The sequence below is a fragment of the Corapipo altera genome, unplaced genomic scaffold (assembly GCF_003945725.1).
Source record: "Corapipo altera isolate COAL_440 unplaced genomic scaffold, ASM394572v1 2b, whole genome shotgun sequence".
NCBI lineage: Eukaryota > Metazoa > Chordata > Aves > Passeriformes > Pipridae > Corapipo > Corapipo altera.
Window position 1 is genome coordinate 6,835,670 of NW_020884874.1, and position 22,990 is coordinate 6,858,659.

The window sequence follows — 22,990 nt, forward strand, 5'->3', positions numbered from 1 at the left end:
GACAGGACTGCTACAAGTGCCTCTTATAAAAGCTTCCCAATGCCTCCCTTTATAAGACTGTGTTTTACTGTACTTGCAGCTACCCAGTTTTGAGGTTCAAATGGAATTTTCTATGTCAAGTATCATTTATGCGTCACTTTGTGGGAAGGTTAATTCAGAATAGCTCAATCAGTCCATGGATAAGACTAAGGGAAAGCATGGATTTCAGTGTAATACAGTTGTCTAAAGAAGAAAAAGTTTGAAAAGGTAATATTAAATTTAAATCTTTAGCCAAGTAAAACTAAAATTGAAGTCATTATTACAATTATTATAATCATAGAGTCACTTATAGAGTCAAGCAGTCAGGTTGGGAAACACTAGAATTAAAAGTTAATATTTACAAAAAATTTAGAGGCAGAAGACAGTGTGTAGTTTTCATGAGACTGTCACAACAATGATGATGGGTAACAGCAAATGGCTTTGTGAACAGAGTTTCAAAATATCTCACTGAAAACAGTAAGATACAGGCTTCGAAGAAACTTAGGGAAATGACACCGGGGATATTCTTCACCAAAGAAGTCTAGAAATTTCAGTCTAGTCAGCAACTTAATACTAAATTTATAATGGCAAGAGTCAAAGTAGGAATAAAGCAACAACCCATGTCAAGAAAACAAAAAGCCATACAAGTTTTATTTATTTTATTTAGAAGTAAAATAAAATGTGATATTTCTATCTAGAAGCGACTGTGTTCAATTGAAACATGGAGAGTGGGTTTAGCTTTCAGATTCCTCCCAAATTCAACTTCTTCCTTTTGCACAGAGCTTTGTGCAAGCTCTGATACACCTCAGGATACATCTGTTTAAGGCAGCCGCTGGAGTTCAAACTTATCAGCAGATGGTGCTTCAAAAACATCATCTTCAACACTTTCTTCTATTGGCTTCATCTTTGCTGAAGTTCTCAGGTAGGGAGATGTTCGGCCTGGGCCTGTCACAGTTACAAAGAAATTACCGATTAGTTTAACAACACACACCTGCTAGGTATGCCTATTTGTGACAAATTGTACACAATCTGATGATCCCGACCTAGTTGCCTCATGAGAGGATTTTGTAAGCGAAGGTTTTCTTGTTACCTCACCATAGGCACCAGGAAATTTTAGACATGGGACAGCCACACTGCTATGAACCAGCAACACCTCTAAGGTTCAAACCCTGTTGTTAACCACAGACATGGTATTATCCCCAAATTCAGTGCAAACCCTGACCGAGCAAGGTGCCCACCACTTGTGCCCCTGGTGGTCACTTTCTCACTATGACACTCACCCACTAACTCGACTCCATTCGATTACAGCAACATGGATGGCTGCCCTAAGCACAAAAGGTGGGTACATTTGCACACTTGCTTGGCTGGGCAAAAATTCCTCAGCATATTGGGCAAACTTCAGGTGGGCACATGACAAAAGCCCTAACTTTGCTGTTAAAGCATAAAATCATAGAATATCCTCAGTTGCAAGGGACCCAATAGGAACAAAGTCCAGCTCCTGGCCCTGCACAGGACACCCCCAAGAATCCTACCACGTGCCTGAGAGCATTGTCTAAATACTTCTTGAACTCTGCCAGGTTTGGTGCTGTGACCACTTCTCTGGGGAACCTGCTACAATGCCCAAACACCCTCTGGGTGAAGAACGTTTACCTACTATCCAACCTAAACCTCCCCTGACACAGCTTCATAACTTTAACACAGCACAGTAATATAAAACTTAAAAATTATTTATACCCCCATAAACAAACACAGAGAAAACAAGATTAACAGGCAAAAGCCACATAACTTTTGACTGACGATTTCACTGCAACAAAACTACCTTTTAGAAAAGCAGCAGCTTGTCTGCCAGAGCAGAGCACACACCACAGCTATTAGTGACAAGACATAAGACATTAAATGGAGTTTTTGTGCAAGTTACCACTGCAAACTACCTCTATTGCAGTTAAATTTTCAGCATGAGGGTCAAACCAAAGAACCTCTTTGACATCGGCTGAAAAGTTTTGTTTTCCATTGTTCACTCTGAAATTGCATCTGCACTTGGACATGTTTTTCTCTCAGTACCCTCTTCTAGAGTTAGACCACTACAATGGTACAAGGCTGTAAACAGCTAGGATATGATGATCAAAAGGATTATGGAAAACTTCAAAATACCATTTGAGAAGAAAAGAGCATAAGACAGTCTGTTAGCAGGATCGCTGTTTGCATAGAAGCTAAAAATTCAAATATTCTTGGAAAAAAAAATACTGAGAGCCATAGCACAGTCTTGTTTTTAAAAAAGTTTATCAAATATACAGTAAAGTGCTGTGTTAAGGAAGTCTATTTATGAGAAAGGACTCATTTGCAATGTATGTGTTATACACAGAGAATAAAATACAGCTACAGGCAAGACCAGCGGGTTATTGTATAACTGCATTTTTAAATCACATTCAAAGACACTGTTTGAAATTAGCTTTTTGGAACTTTTTATGTTAAAAATTTATTAGCGTTTTCTTTTAACATTTAAAAATTACTTAAACTGCCATGATACATAGTTACTCAAACACATTTTTAAGTACTGGAATTGCTAAACACTTCTTTTCACACAGATGGGTGTTTATGGCCTAAGCAAAGAATAACTAAATCCAAAGTTTGTGGGTACACTTGGATATAAAATAGACTTTTCTGGGAGACACCAAAAAATTACACTCAAAGGAAAAGTGTGCCTGATAATGCTGAGTTAGCTTCAGCTTTTTTTTTTTTTTCTTTTTTTCTTTTTAGAGTATAGTTTATTACTACTTTAGAATGGTTTTCTTTTATTTAGAAGTACTTAGTTCTCTCCAGAAATCAGAAGTAAGAAGCCATAAGTCTGTTAATAAGATCTAATTCTCTCATCCTGTTTGTTTCAAAGACATGCTCTTATTTGCTCTAAATACACAACTGTCTACTGATGCTTCTATCCAGCATTGGACAGATGTTCAAGTGACTGAGTCAGACCTTCCATCCACTACATTCTGTTGCCCTTTCTTGAGGGCCTAAGCCAAAATACATATTAGAATTTCCATGAAACCAAGTCCTGCTTTTAACCACAAGCTGGGTATAACATAAGGAGCATATAATTTGATAATACCACTAAAAGCATTACCAAACCAAAACCTTTCTATATTCCTGCTTAGAAGTTAGCAAATACATATCGTAGACCAGTAAATCTGAACTATTCAAACTAAGTACTCCAGAAAGAGACTGAATCACTAATAAGTATGTGAATGACTACCAAGCAACAGAATCATGGAATAGAAACTAATACCAAAATATTTTTAAAGGACTGAAAGTCAAGTGAAATTATGCTTGTGATTAGGTTGAACTATTTTTGTTTAACCCAAATTCTGGAAAAAGAGATACATCTATTTCACTTACTAATGAGTTACATACAGATGGATCATGGATGTCAAGCACAAGTGTCACACGATAAAAAAATCCCACTTTAATACCTTTTTGAGGATGCCTGCTGAGTTAATGTGATGTTATCAACAGAAAACATCATGCTGCAAACGACTCACTCCGTAAGCATTATAGAACTCTTGTTGGTTATTTCCTTAATATAAAAGCAAACAGTTAGTTGGGTTTCTTAGTTAATTAAATTCAAAACAGTTTTGTTAGTAATCATAGTTTGGGACCTACTAATGAGTATTTTTAATCCTTTCACTACTAAACACTTTGAGAATAGCTTTATATCAATTTCCTGAGAAAATGAGCCAGAGCTTATTGTTTGTAGCACTGATAAAAGAATAACTTTAGAAGTTGGGATTATACAAAAACATAAATGCTTGTTTTTTCAAGAATATGGTAATAAGGAGAAGAAAACTTATTTGTACTGCACTAGTAAAATATCATACTTGTAACTGGAAGTTTTTGTCACTGCTAGGTGATTGTTGTGTGGACAAAACAGTATTCCTGTAGAGTTCCTGTACAAAAAAAAAAGTTTGTAATTTCCAAATGTTTCTCACAAAATCTTCTGAGGATTTTGGATTGTGTTTGTTTGTTTTAAATAAACAAGTGTATGATTGTAGAAGGGAGACCAAGGGAACAGCACTAGGACTGTAACCCTCAGCATGTGCCTTATACTGAATCTAAAAAAAAAAAAACAAAACAAAAAAAAACCAGACAAAAAACCTCCCCAACTGCTGCATTGAGAGCACCCAGGAGAAGGCTTTTGAAAACAACAAAGGTAAGGTAAATGGCAGCTTTTTTGTTTGGTTTTCCCTGTGATCTGAGAAAAAGTGCATACCTGGCCACAATCCACACTGAATACAAATCTTTAAGCAGAGCTCACCTTGGTAGCAACCCCATCACTTTCAGTGACAATGCCCAGCAATAACTAACAAGCTATCTTGGCAAAAACAAAGATTGAAGCATTACAGTTCAAGGAGATAAATAAACTTGCATCATGAATTTTTATCAACCTTTTACAGAAGTCAGAAATACAAAATAAAAATGCAGAGAAGATCTAAATGACAATATTTCCTGAGATGTATATTGCACTGCTGTATGGGCAACTCCTCTGCCTCCCCAAAAGTAAGGGAGAGTATTGGACTCAGGAGGCTGCTGCCTCAATTGAACTGAGTGAGTTCAGAACACAAAAGACATTTAAACCCCTTCTGGGGGAAGTATACCCCGTACACCAAAAAAAAGGTACACAAACCAAGGAAAATACAACAGAGAAAACTGTATTTATCAAGTATGTGCTAAGCACTAATGCATCTTGGGGATTTACCTAATTACAGCTGAACATGTCATGCATTTCAACTACTTTCCCCCAAAGCTGAAATAGTGATGTGTTTTGCTGTTAAGCCTGAGACATTTTAATTCTAACTAATTGCACAAACACAGTTTTACTGTTTCTTTCAGGCTTCTGAGTGCGCAAATTCATCCGAAGGCTCTCTACACAAAGGAGTGGCTTCAATTTCATGGAATTTTGCTATGTGTGGAACAGGTGAAATGCCACTCGAGAGTTTGTGGGTAAGGAACAGACCAACACAAGAGACTCCACGGCAGGTAGCTGCTACAGGCTGACTGATCAAGAAGAGCAAGTAGATGGAAGCCTTCTTTCGACAACTGGATCACAGGCCTTGGTACTTGTGGGGAACTTTAACCACCCCAGTGTCTGGTGGCAAGGCAACAGGGCTGGGAGCAAGCAGTCCAGGAGATTTCTGGAACGTAGCAGAAAATTTCTTCACAGAAGTGATCGTTGAGTCAACTAGGGAAGGCACTCTGCTGGACCTGTCACTGATGAACAAGGAAGAACTCATCAGGAACCTGAAAGCTGATGGCAATCTTGGCTGCAGTGTCCAGGAATTGGTGGAGTTTAAGATACTGAGTGGTGTGCAAGACAAATAGTAGAAGTACAACCCTACAGGACAGGGGACTCTGGCTTGCTCAGGGTTCTATTTGGCAGGAACCCATGGGATATGGCCTGCAAAGGCAAAAGGACCCAAGGACAGATCTTCAAGGACACCTTCCTCAAAATACAAGAACAGTCTGTTCCAGTGCACAGAAGGTTGAGCAAGCGTGGTAGAAGGCTGGCATAGATGAACAGCAAAGTCCTGATAGAGCTCAAACATACACCCTAAGTGAAAGCAGGCATGAGCTGCTTGGGGGGAATACAGAACCATGACCCAAGCATGCAGTGATGAAATCAGGAAAGCCAAAGCTCAGCTAGATCTGGATCTCATGAACAGCAATAAGAAAGGCTTCTACAAATACAACAGCAACAAACAACAGACGAGTGAAACTGCAAGGTCACAGCTCAGTGATGCACAGGACTCAGAGACATGAAAAATTCTAAGATATTAGTTTTTTCTTTTTTTTTTTTTTTTTTACTTCACAAGTTTCTCCTGAGGCCACCCAGGTCTCTGAGTTCAGTGGTAGAAACTGGGAGAGGGATGCCTGACTTACAAAAAAAGCCAGAGTGAGTTAGGGACTATTTAAGTCAACAGGACAAACACAGGACTGTGGAACCGCATGGGTTGCATCCAAAGGTGCCAAATGTTGGCTGATGCAATTGCAAGACCCATCTTGGAAAGATGATAGCAGTCAGGGGAGGCAGAAAAAGGCCAACATCACAGTCATTTTAATGAAGGGCAAGGAGGAGCACACAGGGAACAACTGGCCTATCAGCCTAACCTCAGTTCCCAGGAAGATTATGGAGCTTGTCTTCCTGGAAGCCATGTCCAAGAACATAAAGGATGGGAAGGTGACTGGGAACAGCCAGCATGGGTGTACCATGGGCAGATTGCATCTGACCACTCTGACCACTTAGGTGGTGAGATTACCTCTGTGAAGAAATGGAGTGCAGTGGATGATTGTAGTGGTTTACCTGGATGGTAGCAGAGCCCTTCCCAGTCTGCCACAGAATCCTTCTGGACAAACAGGTAAGAAACAGACTGGATACATGGACTGCAACTTGCATGAATAATCTCTGCTGGACTGCCGAGTTCACAGGGTGGTGAACGGCAGTACAAAATCCAGCTGCCAGGTAGTCAGTTACCCCTCAAGGGCCAGTGCCAAGGCCTGTAATATTTAATATATTAATGACCTGGGTGATGGGATGGAACGCACTCCCACCGAGTTCACAGCCAAGTAGTGAGGGAAACTGCAGGCCAGAGGGGAGGGCAGCAAGTCAGAACAGACCATCAGAGACTGGAGGAAAAAAAAATGACAAACTACAAGAAGTTCAAGAAAGACAAATCCCTGCACCTGGGACACAACAAACCTACACAGCATTACAGCCTAGGCACCAACTGGTTGGAAAAGCAGCTTTGCAGAAACAGACCCGGGGGTCCTGACAGACACAAAATGGAATATGAGTCAGCAGAGTGCCCCTGCAGTCATGAATGCCATCCATATATTGGGCCATATTAGCAGCATATATTGAGCCATATAAGCAAGAGCATAGCTAGCAGATCAATGAAAGACATTAATTCTCTATGTGGCACTTCTGAGACAGGATCTGGAGTGCTGTGTCCAGTTTTGCACCTCCCTGTACAAGAAAGACATGGACATACTGGAGACAAGTGCAGTGGAGAGCAACCAAGATGGTCAGAGGCTGGAGCAGGTGATGTACATGGAGAGGCTGCAAGAGCGAGCTGTGTTCAGCCTTTGGAACAGAAGGCTCTCAGGGGATCTGACTGTTGTCTTCAGCTAATTAGTGGAAGGGTATAAAGAAGACAGAGCCAGACTCTTCTCGGAGACATGCACTAAAGAACAAAGGACAACAACTATGAGCTGCAATAAGGGAAATCTTTTTCACCATGAGGGGGGTAAAGCCCTGGGATTGGTTGCCCTGGGAGACTGTGAAATCTTCCACCTTGGAAATATACAGAGTTTGACTGGACATAGCCCTGCTCTAGGTGATCTTGCTTTGAACGTGAGGTTGGACTAGACAACCTCCAGAGGTTCCTTACAACCTCAACTGTTCTGTGATTCTAAATGTCCTTGCACAGAACAGAGGAGAAAAGGAAAACAACACCAGAGTTTTCATCAAACTATATCCCAGGTGTCACCCTCGATGTTCTAGTAGGGTGAAACACTCGCAGGGCTTTTGCTTCCTTCTATCTGGGCATGTAGACTATACCAATGTTAAGGAGTGAAAACAGGTAGGCCCTCCAAGTCTGAAGGAGTTCCTGAATGAGAACTGTGAGGAACACAATGGAAAACAGAAAATTAAACAGAAAAGTGCAAATATTTGCAAACACTTTCTCTTCATAGCAGAGACTTTAACCATAACAAAGAACAGTTGTTGGCAATGATTTTTCCCCTCATATATTTGAATTCTAATCACTAAAGAATAATATTTCCCAAATTAAAAGAAATAATCTTATATGATCCTTTTAAATTCTGTTAAACTAACAGTTTATGCCAAATGAGAAAATTGAACATTCTTTGGTTTTTTTTTTGTTCAAAAACTGCTTTTAGAGTTCAGGTTAGTGTTGAAGTTTAGATTCAGAGGAACTGAAAATAAGCAACAGTAAAAGCCTAGAAAGAATCGTTTAGAATGTTTCTATAAAGGAATAAATTCCAAGAGTAGAAGCAAAAAAGTCAGACATGATTTCTTCCCTCTTTTCATCTGTTCTCTACTACTCCTGTCACACAAAGCACAGGAGAGGAGAGCCTGACATGATATCTGGAGATTTTCCAGGTGACATCAAAACAATGGTTGTACCCCGCATTTGTCAAGACCCTGCCAATACAAACTATCTCAGGAGAAAATGTAGAACATTGAGTTGCTGAGGGGTAATGTTTTGTTACGGTTTTTAATTTCTACAAGCACCAGTCACAGAATAAAGAATCTACTACTGTGATAGGCACTGTACATTCAGTTTTGCCCCACTACTATAAACATTCCATATTATGTCAACACAAACACTACATCAAAAATTATTACCATACATGCTGGGGTTTTTGCCAGAATCTACATGAGATACCTTCAGTTAGCACACAAAGCCCCATGCATCTTATGACTGCCCTATAGTTAGATCCTTTCATTTAGCTGATGCACAGCAGCATCCAAAAAGCTACAGTCTGCTCCCACAGAGTTCTACAATAATCTCTAATGGTCAATCAAGCTGTATTCAAAACTGGCAAAAACTATTCTGAGCACTCACGAAGAGAGGATGCAGAGGAAGTCCCACGAAGAAACATCTGCAAGCCATCCTCACTGTCACTGGTACTGGCCATACTGTTTCTCATCTGCATCACAGACAGCTGAGAGCAGAGACTAGGCTGTCGATCAATTTTTTTTGAAGCCTAAAGAAAGAAAAAAAAATATTTTTAAAAACGTCAGGTAAATTAAAATAAAATCGAAAATAACTAATTCCCTTGCAGTAGATGCTCCGGTCTCAGCTACGATTATCCAAGAAACTTGCTAGAGCAGAAGATTCTATGCAGTGTACATCGACTGGAATGAAAATAGAAAATGCCAGTAATATATTGGAATTGGAACACTGACAAATATGAAACCTCATATTAATTATTCAATTTCAATTTAGCTTTGCACTGGAACTTTCATGTGTTTTCTTACAGAAAGAAGAAAAAGGAAAGATGAAGGGAAAAAGGAAAAAAGGCAAGGTGAGAAGGAGTGTGCAGAACAGCAGTCTCCAGGAGAGAGCAGTCTCCCAATACAGTTCTTAACACATATAAGAGGCACATTGCTACATATTCCTTCAAGATGCCATACTCCAGAAATTACTTTCTGCCTACGTATATACGAATTTTATTATAGAAAATTCCCCTCTAAGACTTTTTTATTGCAAACTTTAACAAATATTGCTTTTGACAGAAACACTGCACTGACTCACATCTTGGCACTAAAAGGCCATGAGAGTGCATTCAGCAGCTGATAGCAGCAGGTTAAAAAAAGGTGCTTTATGAGCATTTAAAATTGAAGTAAAAACACATTTTGTGTGGAAGAAAAATTTCCAAACAAAACTCAGATTGCTTACCTTGTCATTTAAGGTTGGGTCATTCAATGAATAGAGTTTATTTGTAATATCTTTGCCAATAAGGTACTTGAAAATCTCATAAAGAAATGGTTCAGACTCTAGAAAATAAGTCAGCCTTTCCCTGGACCAGCACAGGAACTTGCAGTTATCATCTGCAATAATGGTGACCTGAAAAAAAAAAAATGCTCAGAATTAGCACATTTAAAAATGTTTTAAGATTAGCACATTTAAACATGCTTTAAAATAAGTGATACCATTTCAATTGTGTCTCCAGTTAAAATAACTGTTAAAGCCATAAAACTTTTTGGTATCCCTTAGAATGTTGTGTTTATACATATAAAAAATGACAAATATTTATTATCATTGTATTTTTCACTGATATGTGCAGCCAGTTTGTTTTTCAGAAAACTCAGGGGGAGGTAACAGGAGAAAATCTCTCATGGGTTCCCAAAATGTAAAAGCATTTATGTAAGAGGAAATTTACATATAAAGTCAGTTCTGTGGTGATGACACTACTTGAATCCTAATAGGCCTACATGTTGCTTGGGTTTATTTTATGTCTCCAAGCAGGAGCAACTTGTATCATCCAAAGGTCCCATCAAAGAATTTTTAGTGATTAAAAAAAAAATATTTTCATCTTTCTCTCTTCGCTGTCATCCCTGTTGATCTCACAAGTACCACTTTCTAGCAGTTGACTTAAGCAAGGCTCTGTTTGCTCAGTTATTGGTAATTCAGTTACGGGTAGTTACAGGGGAGCTTGCACCCCGAGGCTGGACCTGTCAGGTTTGTCCCCCTGTGCCGGCAGAGGGCAACGGCACACTGAAACCCACACCACTTGGTGATACCCAAAGGCATGTTTTGAAGGGGGAAGTCAGTCGCCTACGAAGAAATCAGGTGCTCTCTTCTATTACAGGATAACACAACCTCCTGAAAAAATTAAAAACCTATAAAGTCCAAGAAATAATGGGAAACTGTCACGTATCCATGGATTTTTTACTTCACAGTCTGTAATATAAGCCCACCGGCTGAGGAAGTATTCACCAGCATTGCCAGCAGATGGGGTCCTTAAGATTGAATCTGTGTACTCTTGAAATGGCAGCAGTGACAGTATTAATACGGCAGCAACAAGCACAACTCACGAGTAAAGGATGTGCATTGCACCAGATTGCAATCATTTTTAAGGAAGACAGAAGCTGAGGCATGAACCTTTTCCCTTGAGAGGGACAAACTCGTATTCAGTCCCTTACAGGGAAAACAGGCTGTGCCAAGAGGGCAGCTGTGCTGTGGGACACCTCGCTGCTGCAAAATGAATGCATCCCTTGGCATTAAGCCTAGTATTTGACTGGAACATATGACCTCAGTCACTGATTTTAGAGTCTACATTGCTCTCCCTCCCTCCCCTTCTGCCAGGGTATCAGTGTGGATGTACCCAGTCGGCCACCGTCCAGTCATTATTACACACATCTAACTAAACAACATCAAGTAAGACACAGCAAAATAGTCATTTCTGTGGGGAAAAAACCCCTTCTCTAACAGTATTTCCACACGCCCCCACAAGGCTATAATAAAATATATCCTTTAATGCACTAGCATAATTACACTGCTAGAGACACATACCCTTATTGTCCCTAATATGAATATTTTATTCAAAATACTGAGATAACTTTCAGATTATGCTGCTTTAACAACTTGCAAAATGGCAGAAGTGTTAATGTGCTTTGATAAGTACCAATTTCCAATTACCAGTGCCTGAACTTTTAGTCTTTCATTATTACAATAATTATTTTTTTTCTGTTTTTGAACGAGTGACGAGACCTGCTCATATCATCTCTTTGTCCAGCAAAGCCACCTCTTAAATTATTTGTCCTGAACATTCTCTTAAAATAAAATGAACTTGGAAACAGTAAAAGAGAGCAGAACAGCAAAAGTCAGACTGCTCAGTCAACACCACCATAATACTGTTTTGTGGCATTTAATTTTAAAAGTTATTCTTGATATGATTCATCGTTAAACACCAGTACTAGAAAGTCAGCAAAACTGTGCAAGTCAAATAGTTCACTGTTGATCAAATTTATATTCCATTTTTTTTTAATGGTCTCATCAGCTTATATCAAGTGACATTTAAAACAAAGTGTACCTGGAATTTCTCACCCCGGTTCATCTGTGTTGATCGAAATTCAGGAGAATCTATAAAGGCACAGGGGTAAATATTATGCAGAAAATGCCCTCGATAAGACACCTTCATTCTGAAAATAAAAATGTATGAAACAACATTTTAAATTCATGGAAGTTTGATTAATTTAATCTAAATCTGGATATGATTGTTGACAATGGTAAAGCAGTATGCAACAGGAAAAAAAATACATTAATCTTCTGGAATATCACACCCAGAGCTACCCTGTTTTCTGCCTAAACCTCCACTGATTCCAAGCATAACAGGCTGCCAGTCAAACAGAGATTTGACGAACATGGTGTGTATCCTCAAAACACTGTTATCCAACAAGAAAAAGGTGTTTTGCACAGTTATGCTATATAGCCAGAAGAGAATTTAGGCTTCTTCTAGATAGCTTTGTGACAATGAGTAAGAAAAACAATGAAGCCTGACATCACTGTTACTGTCAAGAGAAACTGGTTAAAATATTGACTAGAATTTAATGTGAGTTTCAAGATTACAGCTTGGCCACTGGTATATATTTTATCCTTTCTCACCTGGGTTCTGTCAGCCTCTGGGCAGTGCACCTGCCCCTTTCTACTTGCATGTACATATGCAATGAACGAATTCTAATAGGCCTGCTGTTTTAAAGTCTACTGGAGGGATACTTTTCCTACCCTCATGCACAATATTTTTTAACCTTAAAAACTGAGAATGCACTGAGAATATAACTTAGGTATCTAAAACTCAGACAAAACTCTTGCTTGTCCTGAAAGACATTGCCTTTGGTTTTATAGAAATATAATTCCCACTAAAATCCATGCCGCTGCACATATAGGCAGATACATAATATGCTCCCAGTAAGAGACATCACTGTCATCTGAAAAGAGTGTCACAAAATATTCTATACCTATAGACTATTTGGCTATAGACTCTTTGTCATAGACCATAACATGCTACAAACAATAACATTAAAAAAGCTAACAAAAACCCCAACGGTTTTTTTATCTATTCAACCATCACACAAAGCATAAGACTGTCCCCAAGCTTTCATAGAACCTACTTCCCCTTCAGCAGGATGCTTAGCCTATCATCAACCGATGTTTTATCTTCTGCTGCATAGGCTTGCCCTGTCTTTAAAGTCTGAATGTTGCAGAATTGTCCAGTTAGCCTTTGGAAGAGCTCTGGAGGCACATGGAGAGGTTCAAACATTCTCTTGTAGAGGCTGCTAAGTTCCTTCTCTATCTTGATCTAGATTGGATAAACAAGAGACATCGATAAACACAGATGCAGTTAAAAAAGGGTAAGGCTGCACACATGCTTCAGTTGCTATGCTTGAGGAACATCTTTGGCTTCATTTTGCTTAAGCAAGGAAAGAAGTGGCAAATGTGTGACATCTATCCACAAACATTGCCTATAACAGGGTAACCAAAACCTTATCTAAAATTAGCCAGGTTGGCATACAGGTGCTTTAGAATGGTGTTCCATCCAAGTGGCACATTAAATCAGACACAAGGAGTCTTTTGAGACTTCAGTTGATGTAACACTGAATAGGACTTGGGCAAGAATTACACAGATAGCCAGAGTGACGCATATATGTAGTGTGAAAGGCTATCTCTCAGGCTCTCCTGGGAGCCCCTTTCATCCCTGAGCTTCTTGGCTTACTTACAGTAGAAAAGCAAGTCCTGAAAAACAAATCCATCATATTGAAACCATGTGTGATGAGGGAGGAAAAAAGAAAAACCAAAACACTGCCAGCTGAACATCCCACATCTAGAAGCCCACCCAAACTCTGGCAACCGCTATGAGGGAAAGGAAGTTGGCTGAAATCCCAAGCCTGGAAGTCTTTCCTGAATGAAGGCAGGGATCAAGACAGTATCCTGGCCTTCCTGAAAGCTGAGGCAGCCTAAACAAAGCCTGCATATTTGCTGTGAGGAAAACAAATTAAAACAATAAGCATCAGATAATGAAGAAACAAAATACAAAGAGAATAAGGAAAAGCAACCAAGAAAAAATGGCAGAAGAGGCACATTTCTGGCTCATGTTCAACTTTTACTTCAGGACATGCAGGTCTTTTTCTACAAAGCTGCTTTCTAGCTGGCTGGTCTGTGGCATATGCTGATGCATGCGGTTATTCCTCCTCAGGTGCAGGACTCTGCACTTTTTGCTGAACTCCATGAGGTTCCTGTTGGCCCATTTCTCTAGTCTGGTGAGGTCCCTCCAGATGGTTTCCCAACCTTCTGGCCTATCAACCACTCCTCCCAGTTTTGCATCATCGGGGTACACATCTGCCCCACCATCCAGATCATTAATGAAGATGTCAAACAGGACCTAGCACTGGCCCTGAGGTTACACTGTTAGTGCACACACCACACACTAGTATATATAATACACACCTCCAACTAGACTTCTTACCCATGATTACCATACTCAGCCCAGCCATTCAGCCAATTTTCAATCCATCTCACTGTGTCCTTATCCTGCACACACTGCAACAGATTTTCTATCAGGATTTTAAAGGACATAGTATTGAAAACCCTATTGAAATTAAGGTAGACAATATTCACTGTTTCCTTCATGCACTTCTCTTGGTCACTATGATTATTCCAAGACTATCAAGAATAGCCTCCCAGTGACATCAGCTCTTGTGAGTGTGTGTCATTAAGGTTCATGGACATATTGTGTCCAGTATGTCACCTGACCTAAAGTTAGACTGCTTTCACACTCAATCAATCACTAGTTAAATCTCACACCAGCAACTACCTTTATATGAATCTAGGTTAGGAATTTCCTGCACATTCCCTATGCCACAGTCTTTAATATCTCAGTAGACATCTACATACACAAAACAAGGAATAAAAATTAACAAGCAAGAGAAACTGTATTCTGTTGGGGATTGTCCTGAACTATCGGATTTCGAACTATGTTCCATATAACTGTGAAGCCAGATGACTATTTGTTTTGCTGGCATGTTCTCCAGGAACTCTTTCATTTTTAACAGTTATACCAATTTAATTCGCACCTCTTTCTATACATGACCACTGCAACTCAAAGAAATACATATCTTCATCTGAAAAAGGAATTTGAGTAGCTTCCAAGACTCCTGAATTCATAACCATGCAAACAGACATAAGAGCAAATTTTGGTCCTGGAGTGTTAATGCAATCCCTTAACTAGTACATAATTCACATTTTCTGATCTTCCTGTAATGAATAATACTTAGAGAGAGCAGGTGTAACTACTTTCTTAAAGACTGGTCAGGCTGGAGACTGTAGCTGTACTTTGGGTGGTCTCCCTTATAACAGATTATTCACTTATAGGCAGAGCTGACTGCTCCTCCAGTCATGTTTGTGGGTCATATTCCAAATGAGCCATATGGGTAGGTGTAGTGTTTTGTTCAGCAGTGGTTGAAATATTCTGGGGTGATGCCAGATCTCCAAGTCAGACACTGATTAGACTCAGCTTCCACTCACACTACAAAAGCCAAATTTGTGAAGCTCCAAGAAAACAAAACCACAGAAATAGTCTTCTGGTCAGAAGAGAAACCCACTGAGATTTTGCATGCTCCATTTAATAAAATAAATATTTAACAACCGAGAGTATCAATTATTCATTTTCTAATACGACTAACTTGTAATTATTCTTCCATTCCTTTCTTTCCTTAAAAACATTATTTGTGAGGATGACCAAAACTGACTGAGATGGGCAATATAACAGCAGCAGAGAGAAAGTCTCCTTCAAAAATTAGTTCCTAAGAATTTTTTTTTCCCCATTCTTTATCTTCCTGTAGGAAAAACAGCCTTTGAGTTCATAGTAAACATGCAAGACAGCTAAAAAGTCATGTGTGACTACTAGGCATCACTTCAAGTAAGCTTGTTGATCATAGTCTGTAACAAAGACTCATATGATTTTTTTTAAATAATTACTGAAAGTATTATGTATTACACCAATTAAAATCGTACAATATTTTTCATGCAGTGTTCATCAATACTGTGATTTCTTAGTGGAAAGAAGATTATTGAAATTAAGTCTTAATATACTAAGAAACAGCACTACATGGCCAGTCTATCAAAACTAATTCTTGACTAAGCTTTTAAGTTGTACAGGTCATGTAGCTCTTTTGATGGTAACTTTCAGATGAATCTGTGCTCCATACTGGAGGAACAGCACTGTAGGTAAAGCCTTTGTTAACACATGTACTCAAGTAAATGTACTCAATTTATCACCTTGTTGTAGACAGATGCAATTTAACCTTCATCCTCCTTATATATGCTGTGGTTGCCTACCGGAGTTTGTCCTGCAGTTTTTAGTCATGCTGGTAAAGATTTCAGTCTTTCTACTATCTCTTTCATTTCCTTTAAATTCTTCCTCCTTTGGCAGCTTGCTCTGCCTCTACTTAAGTTGAAATCCTCAACATGCACAGTATTTTAGAACAAGTCCAAAGTATTTTCCTACATTTCCTCTATCACTTTCTACTGAGAATTCTAGTTTATTCTGTGTAAGAACAGTTTTGCCCAACATGCATATGGCACACAAGTCTATGGGAGTGCCAAATACCTCAGTTCTGCTGTGGTTACATTGCTAATGGGCAAGGGCTACAGAAATACAAAGAAAAGTTAAAGGCAAGTCCTCCAATTCTTTCTCTCTTAGATGTAATTTTTTTACAAACTTTGATGACTGAGTTTATCAGTCAAGTTTCATGCCCTTACACAATTCCTTCTTTTTAAATCCACCTATAGAGTAGGACTTCTACCACTTAACCTAACTCCTACAAATAATTCTGCTAATAAAATTTACTAGAGGATTTAGTGAAAATAGGTGTCTCTTCAATAGGATGAAGTCTATACCATGATGCACAAAATACCCCAGCCTATGCAAACATAGCTTTTAGTAGACAATTGTAATTAGAGAAGAAACATTCTTCATTCAGTATTGATTTACACATTGTAAAGTAGTATTTTTTTTTACTCAAGCACAAACCAGCACATCATCCTCCTGAGATGCTTCTTCACTCTCCTATAGCCTTTTATTTAGATTTTTGGAAAGGGTTGGATAGATACAAACCCAAGGACCATTACCCACGTTTAAAGATGCATGTCACAACTCACTTTTAAAAATACAAATAAGTTTTAAGGTTTGGTTTTCTCCAGAAATGGATTTCTATTAGCTGTGCACTCCAGCCTTTTACAAGAATTTCTGACATTGTTGGCCAGTTCCTGTCCCATCTGACAAGATACTAGAGGCCTCAAAACGATACTAAAAGGCTCAGTTGGTGGGTGGGATGAAGGGGAGCAGGATATGCTAACTTGGTTGGCAGAAAAGACTGCAACATGAACTTGTCCCATATTAAAAACCAGAGTACCTGCATGAGATATTTAACTGCAGACACAAACACAGTCTGGCCCCACTGATTCTGCATTATCACAACTGCTATTTTGTGTGTGCATTAGACAGCATGGCCATGGTCGAGTAGCAGAAATACAGTGTAGTTTCATCATATGCTGTATCTTAATGATGATATAAATAATGGATTGAATAGGCTAAAATAATAGCATTAGCAACACAAACCCAAGAGGAACTTCCCTTTCAACTGGTAAGATTACTCTCTGAGAGTAATTTAAACCAGAAATATTTACTACACATCTACAGATGTGTAGCTATTTTTAAGGTGTCTCCTGGGCAAGACAGAAGTCAAGCATCATGCTGCTATGCCAGGAAAGGAGCAAGGTGCTAATTTCTTAGCTGCTTTCTGGCACAGGCTGTGTTGACTTGGTGAAGAGCTTACTTCCAGCTAGATTGGTTTTGGGTTCTTTTGGTACTAGCTGTTACACACTTCCAGAGTGTGTCTCTGGAACACAAAAGTATTCTTCTGAAAATGAGTACCAGTTCATTGGTTTGCCTAGCAAACGTGGGCAAAATTTCCTTTTCTTGCATCTTACTAGACTGCTTGTGAAATTTGCTGTTATACATACCGGTCTTCTTTTATACACTAGGTATATGAAATGTAAAAGGTTGACAACCAAAAACACAGAATTCCAGATCATTATGTCCAATGCACAACGATAGAGTGTAGCCCAAATGATGAACAATGCACATCCTGTAAAAATTTAAAAAAAAAAAAAAAAAAAAAAGAAGTTAATTCCACCAAACAAACATTCCTACAAAGCCATCAAGAATGCGTCCACTGACCATAATTACAATGAAAAGCAATATATTCTACAAGTTGTACTATACTTTGGTTCTTGGGATCATCGCATGCAATGGCAGCTAATCAGCACAATGCTGCACACAGGCACTGAGAGTAGGTTGACAGCATGGGACTGCAATACTGAAGCGACAGTAATTCAGATCAGGACTGGGGAAGCAGAAAGGTGCAGCCCACGATGATCCATTACTAAAATGAAGTAGAAAAGAAATGTGGAAAATTCTACCCTAAATAAAAGAAAAAAATAATTAAGAAACTTTATCCCTAGTATTGAATTAATTAGATGAACAAAAGCCTACAAATGAATGCTTATTGTTGATATCACTAACCTTCATATCTAATTAGAGAGCAAGAGTTGCATAAAAAATTCCTAAAGTCATACGCAGATATTTTTGAAAATTAAAAGGAACTATCATTGCAGCATTTTGACAAGGTCACAGAAGGAACCTGTATAACTGAACTGAACTTGTATAAAATCAAAGAGAAAATTTCCAAACGCTTACTCTTTTTTTAGTTGCCTTACTTTGAATAATGAACATTGCTTTAAAAGGCATGCTGTATGATTAGCAATTCTATTTTTAGCCTACGAAGACAATATTTATCAAATGATAGATTATGCATCAGTGAGTCTCTCCCAGATAACTGTGAGTCTACCAAGATATCACAGATATATTTTCCTTTAAGTTTCACACGAAGACAAAAAGGAGACAGTACCAAGTTGAGTGTTCCTGTCCCCATTCTCCCTGAAGATGATATTGAATTAATGAACTCAGTATTATCTAGTCTGTCTGCGCTGTTAACTGATGAGGCAGCACTTATACACGGATTAGAAAAATCAAAATATAGTAGCTTTCAATGTGTTTATTAATTAGACTGCAAGAGATGGGAGAATATGATGTCTGGAAGTACTGAAGAGGAGCAATATTTCAAAGTAGCACACAGGGGGGCAGGGTCAAAGCAAAGGGAACAGATACCTAGGAACTCATGCTGCCTACCAAGCAGACTTGAATCCTGCTGCCACTGCAGCTTGCAAAACTCTGATTTCAGATCTGCTCAAAATACCACAAGAACTACAGATGAAAGCAGTGAGCTCACCAAGTGCAGAGCTCCCTTTGCTTTTAAAGCCAAGCACTACACAGATAAAAGGTCCTGCAATACTGGGACCTTTGGTCATCTGTGTAGTTTGTTTTAATAAGTTACCCTATAAAAACTATAAAATAGAAAAGGCAAGATCATTGCAAATTCAACAATAGAAGTTCTATTATAAAATTGGCCTGCACTATTATACCAACAAGCACTCACTTAAAAATACTTAAGCATGCTCTTGTTGGATGGGATGTATCTTTCTTACACTGTAATGACTCACTACTCCTTCTTCGATCACAAGGATCTTGTCCCACACAAGGCAGAGGGGCTTTGAAATAGTTGTGGGACTGCAAGCGTTACAAATGAAACCACACTTGCTCAGTCTCAAGTATGCCAAATTTAGGTTTTCCTCTCAAGTCAAATTCTGGTATCACGAGATTCCTACAGTGGTAGAAGAAATGTTACTCACTTCGGAACACAGACTGCACTCCCTATCAAAAAGTAAACTGGCAACAAAAATAACTCTGGTGACCCACAAGTGCCACATATTTGAACTCAAGATAAAAGAACAGGTGGGCTGACAGCAAGTTTCTCAAGGAAAACCTCACCTTCTGCAGACATACTAAGCCAGTGCACCAGCCAATATATAATCCCAGTATTTCCTTGAAACCTAAAATAAAGGCTTTAATGATCCATAGAAACAAGTGGACACCGTTAACTTCAGATGTGACTGGCCGCTTAAAATTCACTAAATTTCAGATCATAGTTGTGTCTAAGTTGACATATTCATAGGTTTGAAATTTTAAGTTACAATTCTGGGAAGTTTTAAGAGCCAAGGGTTATATCAACTTTCTAGAAAAGGTATGTTGAGGTCAAAACGGGCCCCCACTTAGACTAAAACCATCTTCAGAGTACAACAACCATTAATATAGGCAGTAATTTCACCATAAATTGCAGGGACCAGCTCCGTAATGATCAAGACAGCCATTTCTGTCACAGGAAGGTTGCAAATCTGTCCAGAATAATTCTCCTACCTATGGTGAGCAGGCCTCGCAGAAAAATCATATGAAGATTCAAAGTAGTTGGAATAACCAGTCCAACTGCAAAGCAAATATTTGCCACGTGGAAAACAAGATGATGAATCTCTTTCCAGTTTTCACATGCAGTCTCATTAAAAGGCTCAAGGGTGGCATTTTTAAAGTCTGGAACAAAACCTAGTGGAGTAACAGTGAGTGGGCTCATTGCTGTAGTATTCATCTTGGAGACACCTGCACGGAGAGGAAAAAAAATTCATCATGCATTAAACTGAAATATAGTAGGCATACTCACGGATTTTAAGGCTATTTTCTCTCTTTCCAGGATATATTTTCCATTATCATTCATGAAAAATAAATCTACAAATGCTTTAAAAAGGTAAGCTAGATCTATAGTTCAGTAATGCTTTGCTATCTCTTTCACTTAAGAGCTAGGTTTGAAGAATGGAACATTTCAAAATTTGAACTATTTGCACATAATCAACAGTAGCTGCTATGACTGTCATTGCTCAGGAAACATCCTATGTGCCCTTCCTAGCCCTACACAAATAAAAATCACAATTTAATATTCCATTTATTGAACAGGTCCACTATCCTAGGCAAAGTAAATACCTTAGAGAACTTAACCTAGATGAGAAATGGAAAAGAAAAAAAGAAGAGGTTTATATAGCATTAGCCTTTCTTACGGCACATAAGCCTCCTTTATGGTGTTCTTCTAAATAAGCAATGTAAGATCTTGGAGGAGGAACATATGCTGTTTGATTGACTTAAAAAAAGCCAACCAACCATATAAAAATCAAAGTCAAAGAACCTCAACTTTTGGCTTTCTTGTAGGAAACTTGGAGGTCTCCTAAGCCATGCATCATCTTGCAACACATTAACCAGAGTACACAAAATACCCCCAAACCACTTTGAGGACAGTAAATGAAAAAAATACAATTTCTCTTCCCAGATGATCAGATGCTATTAAACCAGAAAGGGAGATGACCAGGCTGTTTCATCTCTTAAGGAAATAGTTTGGTCCACCTAGTATGAGCAAGCTTACAAGACCTTTGTCTGTCTGTGGAACTCCTGGAGAAAAAGAGACAGCTAAAGACTATTTCAAGTCTAAATATACATACGGGGTTTTGTTGTTGTAATAATAAAATATAGCATATATTCCTCTCACACCAATTAAAAGGGAAAAAAAAAATATGGGCAAATACCTTGCCAATAAAAAATAAAAAATAAAATAAAAAATTACTATTAAAAACAAACTACAGGGAGAACATAGAAGATTTCAAGACACTACCTTCAGAATCTTAAAAGCTGCTCTCTTTAGGGAACTGCAGTCAATGTTACAAGCATTCCAGGAGGTCTTCTCAACTCAAAGCAGTTCCCAGTTGGAGAACACGACTGTTCCTAGACAGACTGTCAGAAACACAGGAGAACCCTTCTTCCAGCAAGGCACATATGGTATCTCACTGCCACAGCAGTAGAGATCATATGGAGCTGAGCTTGAGTCTCATTAATGAAATATATGCACTTCATCACTGAGCAAACATGTAACATGGTGGGATTTGCATTCAACTAAATTCTGTAGAGACAGTGCACATCCCTGCTGTGTGTGATTACTAAGTGTCTTGTAATTAATCTGCTCAGCAGACAATTCTGCGTTGCAGTTACTATAGTTAATATTTCCTCTAGACTTGAATATACTCTGAAGCATCTCTGCTACTTGAGAGTGCTTCTTGGGGCTGTGAAGCAATTTTGAGTTGCTTCATCCATTCCCAATCAACCTGTGTACAAGGGATAAGCAAGCTGGACAGTTTCTGACATTAATCAATGTTTTAAATCCCTTTTAAAATAGTGGGAAAAAAAAAAATCCTCAACCCTCTCTGACAGTTTCTCTCCAATGCCCAGAGGCTCTCACAGCTAAGGTGCGCTACAGAATACGCAGAGGCATCTTGCAGGATCAAACACTAGCATGGACACAGTGTATCCATATCTGGATTTAAATTATTTTCAAAGACAAAAAATTAGATAACTCTTTACCAAAATACATAATTCACATTTCTTAAGAGATTGCTTTCCTCTTTTCATTCCTACATTAGTTATTCACAAATATTAATTAAAATGTGGGGTTTTGTCAAACAAACTATACACTTAACTGTTATCAAATATCAGGTCCATTCAAACACAGTCCTACTGCCTTTCAGCTCTTCCAAACAAATTCATCAACAGAATGAGGAGAACAGTTTCACTGTCCTGACAAAGACACTCACATAAGGGAGCCAAAGTGTGAGCCTGTGCGAGGCTGCAGGACTGGCATTTTAACACGCTCATAAACAGAAGGCGATTGCTAACTGGATAACTATGTCTGTGCTCATCTTACACACATCTCATCATGGTGCTCCCGTTGTTTTCAAACAATATAAACTCCCTACACTGGAACAGTAGGATCCTTAGATCTTTTACAAAAAGTTTTCTGCTGAATTTCTACCTATATTCAGCCTTTCACTGCCCAGTCATCCGCCAGAAAGGGCACCACTTAATGTGCCAACAGAACAAGTAAAGACAACGAAACTCACATACAGACATAGAACCAGCCTAAGTCCTTCAACTCAAGATCAAAACAGGCTGCAAGAAGCAACTTCAGCTGCATCTGATCATAAATCAAAGAAGCCTTCTGGGTGCTTGATTTTTTTAATAGCAAAATTTTGTACTGCATCACTGTGAGAATCCAGGCTACCTTACTAAGACTTGGCTGTAAAGCACCACACATTTGAAGACTGGAAATCACATAAGCCGAATTAAATATACAGCACGGGACAATCTCATTCTCCTTCCAGCTCAGCAAAAACACTGCTCCCCTTGCTCTTCACATATACTGATGCCTCGAACAACCAGCCATGAAGTGCTGTAATGGGAAGATGTTTCTCCAACATAGACCAAGTCCTTTAAAGCATCTGCAGTTGTAAGAAGATGTTCAGTGCTTCTGAAAGGGCTACCTACTTAATGCTTCTGAAAGGGCTACCTA

General features: G+C 38.8%; 1 protein-coding gene across 1 annotated transcript in view; it reads right to left on the bottom strand.

Moving 5' to 3' along the window:
* Positions 1 to 663: 663 nt before the first annotated feature.
* BVES (blood vessel epicardial substance) overlaps positions 664 to 22,990 on the bottom strand; it is a 25,113-nt gene continuing 2,786 nt past the window's right edge. Inside the window, exons 2-8 of the mRNA XM_027632519.1 lie at positions 19,972 to 20,205; positions 17,619 to 17,743; positions 12,710 to 12,897; positions 11,632 to 11,740; positions 9,495 to 9,662; positions 8,658 to 8,799; positions 664 to 963 (exon numbers count right to left, since the gene is read on the bottom strand). Of these exons, the coding sequence (XP_027488320.1) occupies positions 839 to 963; positions 8,658 to 8,799; positions 9,495 to 9,662; positions 11,632 to 11,740; positions 12,710 to 12,897; positions 17,619 to 17,743; positions 19,972 to 20,194 (1,080 nt within the window). The 5' untranslated portion in view covers positions 20,195 to 20,205 and the 3' untranslated portion in view covers positions 664 to 838. The remainder of the gene's footprint in view (positions 964 to 8,657; positions 8,800 to 9,494; positions 9,663 to 11,631; positions 11,741 to 12,709; positions 12,898 to 17,618; positions 17,744 to 19,971; positions 20,206 to 22,990) is intronic.